General features: G+C 46.6%; 1 protein-coding gene across 2 annotated transcripts; it reads left to right on the plus strand.

The window, feature by feature from the left end:
* The first annotated feature begins 245 nt into the window (after positions 1-245).
* LOC144179037 (acetylcholinesterase-like) lies at positions 246-6,008 on the plus strand. 2 transcript variants are annotated; one of them, XM_077707212.1, is made up of 4 exons: positions 246-476; positions 1,284-1,400; positions 1,850-3,333; positions 4,585-6,008. In XM_077707212.1, exons 3-4 carry the CDS (start codon positions 1,853-1,855, stop codon positions 4,730-4,732), a joined length of 1,629 nt encoding a protein of 542 aa, XP_077563338.1. In that variant the 5' UTR covers positions 246-476; positions 1,284-1,400; positions 1,850-1,852; the 3' UTR covers positions 4,733-6,008. The 2 variants fall into 2 exon arrangements, with proteins under 2 accessions (XP_077563338.1, XP_077563337.1); XM_077707211.1 differs by lacking the exon at positions 1,284-1,400 and having other exon boundaries at positions 247-476.
* Positions 6,009-10,049: the final 4,041 nt, after the last annotated feature.

Consider the following 10,049-nt stretch of genomic DNA (forward strand, 5'->3'; position numbering starts at 1 on the left):
ATAATGCTAGCTAGAGGAAGGAGCGCATTCATGGCCAGCCACACTTTTACTACTGTAGACAACCTAAGACGTTCCCCCTGCTCATTTTCCTTTTTTTCTGCAGTTGTGTCTGGGCGGAAAATTATCTGTTGTTTTTCTTTTTTTTTTTTTGCTATTTCGCTCTCACTTCATATTCATTCAAGCACGTGCCCGCGGCTTTGAAGCAATATGACTTCGGGCCATCATGTCTTACAAACATGCCAGACATTTAGCGAGGCAACCGCGGTGAAGGGAGCAAAGCGCTCAAAAGCAGGGGCTGCCAAGGCCGCGCAGCCAGTTGGAAGCGAAGGTCCGCGGTGAGGGAAACCCTTGTCCGACGAGGACAGGCAGGCACTGGCTACGTGCTCTGATAGGAGACCATTCCTGTGCGACAAATCGACTCCTGCTCGTGGTCGGACCCTTGCTCGTGCTGCTATCGTAGAGAGAAACCCTTTCAGGTAAGAACCACTCAACTTTTGGTGCAGGTCGAAGCTGCGAATCTCCGCTTGCATTTCGGACTTCCTTCGCACACTCAGGCTGTGTAACTTATAAGTGGGAGATGATGTTTTTATCTTATACGCCACATATATGCTTGGGTAAACAGGAGTCACTGATATTCGCGCACGAAAGTTTGCGGGCCAAAGGAGCGGTGGTGTAGAGAGATATCTCCTTCCCGTAGATGCTTACAAATATTTTTGCGTATGTGCGCCGGGGTTGATCCATTACTTACCGTGTACAAAGGAACAGGCAGACATTAATGGCCTAGCTGCCATGTAAGACGGGGAAATCCTCTCGAATCGCCACGTTTAAGTGAGAAAATACCTAACTCGCTTTCACCGAATAATCCGATGTTATTACGGGTATTCGACATCAAAATAAGTCCCACTCAGTTGCGCTAGGATGGTTCAGATATGTAGTTTTGAACCTCAAGCTGTCAAGGACTTGCCAAAAATGGCGGAAGTTGAGGCTATACTGATCAACTGCTAGGCCACTTCGAAATGTTTAACACATAAATTAGCTTCGATGAGTGTTTGCATGGAGCGCCTTATTTCACCAGCTCTACAAAAGAAATAAATAAGTAGCGAATTCATGCAATAAAAACACGCTTTTGAAGTTTGATATTTGTGCGCAGCGGGTTTCGAGATGACCGACCGGTAACGCAAAGGTACGATATAAATTTTAATGCAAAGTCAAAAGACTTGTTCCGTGATTTTTTGCAATGAAGGCTAACCTAAGACAGCTTTCTTTGTCCCATTTGCTCGCAGGGCGCTGAGGAAAAGTCGTCTGTTGTGTTGTTGTTACCGACCTTCGCTCGTCCCATCCTTCTGTGAGACAGAGGCACACATGCGTCTTTGAACCCTTCTTTTCAAGCCAAAGAAAGGGTAAAAAGATATTAATCCTCTCTGGAAGGTATATGGACATTTGGCTCTAAGCCAGAATCATTTCGCCATCTGCAGATTGTTTTCGCACGTTTTCCTCTTTCTTAGAGCCGAATGTTATCCTTTCAGGCTGCAGACCACGTATTTACTCATAAGTCTAGGGCGTTTTTTCTGCTGCAGGCCAATGCTTTTCTCGACATTTCCCCATCTTTGAATTCTACGTCGGTAGCACCCAAATAAAAGAAGCTAACGCTACCAAGTAACTTTAGGTGGAAAGAGAATAGCGCCCTAAGGCGTATGTTCGCCCCCAAAACTTGCGAAAATGACCCAGCTCCACACGCGTCCTCTCAGTTTCCATCGTTAGTGCTTCTTTCAACAAAACTCACATTTATATACGCCACAAAAGGCAAAAAAACCAATCATAACATAGTTGTTGTATATTTATATTACAGATAATGGGTGGGCACCCTTGGCAACTTCTCTTCCTCGCCTTGCTGGGAGTCAGCAGGTCGCAAGAGAACATAATTGGTACAACCACCGGAAGCCTGCGAGGGATTAGTGTTTCCACAACAGTCGGCCCAGCGCGTGCCTTCTTTGGAGTTCCTTATGCGGAACCACCGATGGGTGCTGCTCGCTTCAAGAAGCCACAACTGAAGAAACCCTGGAAAGGAGTCTACAACGCCACCTCACTGCCGCCTCTGTGCCCTCAGAGGCCGCTTCACTTCAACGAGTACTACATGACCAAAGAAACGGATCCCATGTCCGAGGACTGCCTTTTCCTCAACGTTTTCACACCAGAGAAGCCCAGCCCTACGCTCAGACCCGTGGTTGTCTACATTCACGGAGGCTTCTTCTCTTACGGCGGCCTCTCCATGAAGCTGCACGATGCCTCGGAACTCGCCGCCAGGGAGGACCTTGTGGTGATTATCCTAGCGTACAGGCTCACCGTCTTCGGATTTCTCAACATGGGCGTCGAGGACGCACCGGGCAACATGGGACTATACGACCAACTTATGGCGCTGCACTGGATAAGGAGCAACGTTAAGGCATTCGGCGGAGACCCCGACCAGGTGACAATAATGGGTCAAAGTGCCGGGTCATTCTCGGTCGGCGTACACCTGACATCGCCCAAGAGTAAAGGGCTCTTTCGGCGGGCCATCATGCAGAGTGGAAGCCCGTTCACGTCTACGCTTTCCAATACCAAAGAGCAAGCAAGCCACAGGGCTAGGGTACTGGCGAAAACTCTCGACTGCCACTCACAAGCTGATGGTGAGAACAGGCCAGAATTGACGGTGAAATGCCTTCGTTCCAAGAGCGTGGAGGCTATCCTGAACGCAACGGCGAGCTTCACTACCGAGGGCCTAGACGGTTTCTTCTCCGTGGTGGGAGATGAACTCATTCCCGTGAGTCCAGCTGTGGCGCTTAAGAACGGAAAGGTGAACGCACATGAATTACTCATCGGAATTTCGGAATCGGAGGGAGACGGGCTGATGCACTTCATCGCTAGCAGGATTCGGGATGCTGACGACGCTGCTGACGTCGCCAAGAGTAGCATGATTTTCTTCGCAAAGGGAGTGATGCTAACGGTGCTGGACTTGGATTCTAAGCCTGTCATCGACCACTACTTCGGCTCGAGTGTTCACGACGGGACGGAAGCAGTTCAGGCCGCCGCCGACCTGATTGGCGATAACCAGATCGGATGCCCGACCCTGGGATTCGCCACAAGATTTTCTCGTCCTGGCACGACGACCTACATGTACCAGTTGTCGCAGCAGCCAAGCAAGATTGGTTGGCCAAAGTGGGTACGGCCGACACACGCGGACGAAATTGCATTTGTCTTAGGATCTATATTCAAGTTCGAGCGGGACATCTCCCCGAGTGAAGCCAAGGCGACAGAAAACCTCATGCGGATCATTTCTACGTTCAGTCGAACGGGGTAAGTCATCGCCAGGCTATGCTTTCGTAGGCACATTTTTTTTTAAATTCTTGGTAACCGATGTCTTAGCACAAGTCTGAAAGGAAGTTCATGCATGTAATCTTCGAGGAAGGAGGAAAGAATAAACGAGACCTCGGAAGGCAGGGTCACTATATACTACAAAATGTTATAAGCACGCCATCTCTACGCTAAGCCGTGATAAGCTATATCATTTATTAGCATCTATCCGTAACCATTAGAAACCTTCAGCGGAGCATTGCTGTCGATATTACAACATGAAGAAAGCAAATTATAAAATATATTTGCATACCAGTTATCGATACAAACAATTACATGTGAACCCCATAACAAGAAAATCGATATGGAGCACAATAAAACAGGTGTGCTTTATAATGAATTATGAGGAAATTTCGCTCTCTTTTGACACGGATATCCGAGTCAAACGCCTGTTGAGCGGTAAAGGCAGTGAGACATATAGTACGAAAACCCAGTGTTGTTCTGGCCCCGATTTAAGTATAAGCAGCTCATGGGTTTTCTATACAAATCCCTTGTCTGTAAAGTTATCTCTAATGGTTTATCTAAAATATTGCAAATTTTTATCTATAAAGTTGTTCGCTTACGTCGTAACAATTATCACTAAGGGGGCGGGAGCTGGTCAAGCTGCCAAGAGCAGCTTTTTCTTTCGCCCCCTCATGTACTACTTGGAACATGAAATAAAGATTATTATTATTATTATTATTACTTATTTTTAGGTTCGTTTGGCACAGATTCAGCTCGATATAGCGGTCAAATAGGCTGTAGATTGTTTGCACTCGTGTTACATAATTTGGTGTTAGAATCATGCCGCCGAGCTGTCCCCGTAAGCGGCAAAAGAGGAGATATTTGCCAAGGGATTCTGCAGTTTCTGGAATTTAGGAAGAGTTGAAAAACATTTGTGGGACTTCCAGAAGCCATGATTGGAGAAGCCAGAGTGGCGTTGTGCTAGCCTCATTGTCGATGCTTTCTAATTGACGTATCTTTTTCATCGCGTGAATTCTTTGACAAAGACAGTAAGTTTTTAATTGCAACGCTCGCTCATTGAAAACAAATCGAAAATTTACGGCTCAACATCTTTGCTCCAAAAATTGATTCACATCACTCAATTTTTATATCAGGGAAGGTATCTATCAAATGTACACGCTCTAAATATAGTATAACTGACAATGCTTGCATACCCGGACATTTAGTTTTTTTTTTTTTTTTTTGTTTCAGCGTCCCGCAGGTCAGTGACGGTACACCATGGCCGAGATTCGACGAAGAAAAGCGCTACATGGACATCAGAAAAGAAGGCAACTTCCCTCAAAAACTGCTTCTCAAATCGGTGTGCGACCTCTGGGAGAAGGTCCGTCCTTATGAATGAACTTGGGCGGAAAAATCATGAATTTCCAAATTCATACCAGCCAACGAAAATCTCAACACACGTGATAAACTAACAAATCTGGCATTGCAACAAACCAGCGGTTGATGTGGACTTTAACTTTACTGTTACTGTATATAGTAGCCGCATGCGTTTTTCACACATGGAAGATTTCAAAAGATCCCCTCCACACCCAATTTCCTGGGACATCTAAGCCCTTCTCGTGAGTTGTGAATGCGATATTGAACGCCGCTGGGTACTCCTCTCAGTTTTCCTCTGCGAGTGATGTGTTGGACTTTTACTGTGGAGTATCTGTGTTGTACTGGCCTGGACGGCCACCTTTCGCTAATGCTGAGCTTGTGGTTTCCCACTATGCAAAAACTCCCACCTCCCCTCGCGGGAACCCCTGTGTAGATGCGACGCATAGGGGGTTCACGTTGCAGCGTTGGACAGCGGAGGAACGGCGCTGGAACGATGGAGCGGAGCGGCGCAGGCACCGCGTTTTATAGCGCGCATAAGGGGACGCGCCGGCGCCAGTGCGTCTGCCGCGGCTATGACGCAACACAATCCAACACAATCCACTTTAATCCAATCCAATCCAAATCCAATCCAAACCAAGACAAGCCAAGCCAATCCAATCCAATCGAATCCAATCCAATGCCCCTCGCGAGAGAGTGTTCGCTATCGGAGAGGAGAGGGGGTTGAGCGGCGGAGGGAGCAGCTGGTGCGGCGAAGAGAATGGGGGAGGGGTGGACGCCGACAACGCCGGATGGATGCAGGGACAAGGCGAGTGAACGAGATGCGTTCGCATCTAATAATTTGAGCTCCCTAGCGGTACGATACGTGCGGCCGGGCAGAGTAGCATGACTCGGTGGGGATGGTTGCGCCGTCGGGTGAAGCACGGCGCCGTTCGGGCTTGTTGACGTGCCACGACTGCGAAATTCATGCTTCCCACGTGGTTCGGCGCATGCACAGGCATTGTCTATCAATGCGTGCTCTTCCTCTTTAATTATTGCGAAATACGCATCATGGATGGCATCATAGAAAACGGAAGGTTTATGGTCCGTTTCGCGGCTACAGATGCCGGACACCGGTTTGTACGGTTCATGGCCATTTAATGCTTTCACATTATTGTTTCGGTTTCATTCAGTGTATGTGTGACCGCACGGGCTTGTGTCAGTGGGACAAAAAGAAAGTGAAAGAGAGAGCTTTTTTCATGAAATACATATGAACTTCGCAGTGATAACACGGCAATAAATAAAGTATTTATTAAAAAAAAGGTTGTGTAAATTACTTCATTGAAATATTTCCTCCACCACTGTAAACATGGGAAACAAGATAGTCCACAACATTGAACGCTATTCTCTTTTGTACACAAGTTCCGCGTAAAAGATTCGCCTCAACTAAATCTATGTACAACAATTCACATGCACACATCAGTGCAAAAACTGTAGGCAGGCAGAACAATCCGTTGAATAACTCTGTCAGCCAATCTTCTCACATTTAACGCCCTGGGCCATCCTAGGGAATTTGTTAGCCAGCATTGTACAATTTAACGTTGAGGACATATCTTTTGGTGCTATGTGATACATGATGGAGGGCAAAGGGAATTGGGAATATTAATTGGAACTGAAGAGGTCAACACTCCAAACGCTGGGCTTGCTACTTCACAATTGAACCAGATAAAAGAGAGGATTACATGATGAATGAAAATATTACATGTTCATTTTATATTGTCGGCTCCGTCCCTTCCAATAAGTTAAAAATACCATGCCGTAAAAAGGTTCACTAACTACCAATCTAACTTCATGATCCCTTAAGCTCGCTATACGTTCCGCTCAGCTCAAGACGTAATGCACAAGAAAGACACTGGAGGGAACAATATTTTCAGTTTCCATAGTGAAAATATTCCCGTTTCGAACAAAAGTTTGGTGTTTGCAACAGGATCACTTCAGTAAAAATAAACAGGCAGTTATTTTTTATTACCGTTTGACAGCAGAGCAGCTATTTGGATTCAATAAAAATAATTTTTCGCCTAAATGCTTGCTCAGCGGCAAATGTCGTCGAAGGACGATTGTCTTGTTTCTGCCCTGACCAAATAACCCCCCCCCCCCTCCCCCCCGCTGTTTCCTGCCTAACCGACACGCTCTTACCACAACCATCATGCTGGCCGCCTCAGAGGCACAAATGAAATGGTTACTGTAAAAAAGTTTCTGCAGGTATCGTGAGGGAAAGCCATAATTTTTTCACCTTCAGCGCCCGTAAGCAGACCTAAGAGCCGCGAACCAATTTTGCAGTGGTTCTCCAGGCTTGCAATAGAGGACAACATCGCCACAAATCTCAAATGGCTCAAATCTTTTCTTACGCATTACTCTGATTTCTCGTTGCTTTCCGAATACCTGTTCCAGCCATTTCGGCAAGGTTGTTGCCTCGTCGAACTATCTTTGTGGGCGGGAAACTTTTCTTCTGAAGGCCGGGTTATCCTGTCCTTTAATTCCTTGTGTATGTCCCCGACCAACCTTATGTATTATCTATTCCCTTGTATTTAAATGCTTCCAGTACAGCGGTGGTGCCTGCACAATCAAAAGTTTTGTCATATTTTGTAAACGCAATGTAAATGGATTAATTGCTCTCGGAGGATGTTTTATTACCTGATTGATGACGTGAACGTCCTTAATCCGTATTACTGTGTCATCACTATAGTAGCCTTTATCTAGCCTGTTCTGTCAGTTGTTTGAAATCTAGGCTGCCGCTATGCGGTTACCTGTCACGTTTTTGAAGAGCTTGTAGGCTGTGTCACGGAAAGCGACGGAACAACATTTAGCGGTATACCAACTAAAATTTCCCCGCATTTCCCCGAGGGGAAGAATGTGAAAGTGCGAATGCACGAGTTGAATTTGCGCGGTTCGGTAATGTTCGCGAAAGAGAGATCACACACACACACACAACTACAAAGAAAGAAAGATGCATTTATTCACAGACACCTATTTGTGTTGTCGTTGTACTTGATTGCTAGAGCGGATCTCAGCTTTGAAATTTCGTGTCAGTACTCCTTTAAGCGGGTGCATTAGCCCTTCTCACGCCCGATTCCTGGCCAATCCCCCACGTGGGTATGTGCCATGTAAGCGGCCAGGCAGCGCGCGCCCATCTCCCCCCGTTGCCAAGGAAGACTAGGAGCGCGCGCACCCGCAGCTGTTGCTATGTGGACGGACGGCGGTCAACGGAATTCAGGGTCGCTTATAAAGTGCATTCGCACTTAAAAAAGAGCCAAGCAGCCGGTCGCCCGATTCCTGGGGCAGAACACGAGCCACTGCCATGGGCGCGAAGAGCGAGCTAGGCCGGTGTCTCCGTGCCCGTGCGAGCCGCCTCTTTATTTTCATTATCGTTAACAGGCTCTCAAACCGAGAGTTGGCTGATGAGCCTGTAATTCTAAAGTTCTGTGACATCGCCCTTCTTGCGAATCCGCATTAATTCAGCAGATTTTCTTGCTTGGGGGAATCCGTAAAGTCGTGAGGCATTTTGATGATACTTTTGCAAGATTTTTTAGTACATTGTCTACTGCCTCGTTTCTGTGATCCAAGGTTATTCCGCCCTCACCGGCAGCGTTTCCCTTCTTCATCCTTTTGAACACCTTTTGCGCCTCCTCGTAACCTTCAAGCCATTGTTTATTTTTTTTCTGTAAATAATTCCCGCTTATATTCGAGCAGTGCGTTGTAAGACGTTCAGTAATGCAGCAATTTAGCTTATGGGGTCGTCTAGGCGGCGCATCCTTAGGCACACGAACAAGTTGAGCGGTGGCGCCGACCGAGTTAAGTCGCTTTCCGGCGCGCTTCACTGTATTGTGTTCTCACTAACCAGCTGTTGGCATTTTCATTTCGTATGTTCGAGCCGCCATCCACAATAGGTGTATGATTTTTACTTCCCTAGCAACCATGTTAATAAAACCTTTGACAATGCCTCGATGTCCCATTCACCTGGGTTTTAAGCACCAATAAAAGTATTTTTTTTGAAGTCAAGTTCACTTTTACACCCATTAGGTGCAGCACTTCTTAGCTTAAATTTGGGCGACAACAGGATAACAAGCTTAGAAGATAGGTGGCATTGAATCAACAGCGTCGTGTATTCCGCCGCACCAACTTTTCCCGAACATCCCCTCTGTACAGCTAACAGCGCCCAAGCAAGACCTACTATGATTCCCAAACCTCACCTCTCACCGTGAAGCGAAAATCTAGCCCCCGGCGTGTTCGAGTGCTTCAGTTAATAACGGTTAGTACCTTACTAATTTCGTCCCGAAAAATGGCTGACCTCGGAAATCGCCTCCGCAGCTCCCCCGACCAATTTTATGAAATACATTACCCGCGACAGTCGTAAAAGTGAAGTGCTCCTATAACTCGCGCGTGATTGCCGTACAAACCAACTTGCTTTTATCTCTTCAGCAATTAAACTAGCCCCTTGCGGCGTCACTAGTCTTCACATAAAAAGTGCCCAATCAGTGCCGAATTATTCAATAATAATGCAGCCCAATCTGTGTTAAGCAATAAACTGAAACTGAATAAAAACAATTGAAAAACGCCGCCAACACCGACAGCTTCCGAAAACAGGCGGGTTGCAGATGTCTGTTCGTGGCTTGAAGGCCAACGGCGCATTGCGTATATTGAGCAATAATTTATGGTAATGATTTACTGGCGATACTTCAACCAGCTGATGGCGCAACCATACTCTTAAATGAAGCCTGAAGTTTCACCATCCCCTGCTTTTCACTCTTTCCTTCGTTCCTTGAAGCCCTTCGAAAGATATGGTTATCACCAGCACAGAGTGGCACTGCGTGACTTGCCCCCGGCAGCAGATGCCGGTTCTAGTGCATGCTTTGCTTTCGTTAAGATTGTTTTTAAAGTGGCCATTAAGTGGGTTTATTGCCGCAACTGATTAATAGCCAGCCGATAGGCGCGATATTGTTGGCGTGGCGCCACACAAGCGCGCAAGTAGTAGTAGCAGCAAATAGAATTTTGCTGAGCCGGTTACGCAAGCTATTCCCAGACTTCGAAGAACACCGGGAAAGAAAGGGTAAATATTTTTCAGCTAGTTTCTAAGGTACCTGACGCGCGTAAAGCGGAAATATCTGGATTTAATATTTTGTAGCGATACCGAATCTAAAGACTCGACATGCGTATGGAGGGTTCCCAGACAGTTTATCGAACGTGGTTTAGCGAAGAAAGGCCCGTTATATAGAACGCCGTTTTATCGAATACCGTTTTATCGAACCACCTCCGCCCGTTTTATCGAAACTACGGTCTTTCTGCTTTCACTGAAATTTTCATTG

The sequence above is a fragment of the Haemaphysalis longicornis genome, unplaced genomic scaffold (assembly GCF_048455015.1).
Source record: "Haemaphysalis longicornis isolate Haplotype H1 unplaced genomic scaffold, Haemaphysalis longicornis Haplotype H1 scaffold_4, whole genome shotgun sequence".
NCBI classification, from domain to species: domain Eukaryota; kingdom Metazoa; phylum Arthropoda; class Arachnida; order Ixodida; family Ixodidae; genus Haemaphysalis; species Haemaphysalis longicornis.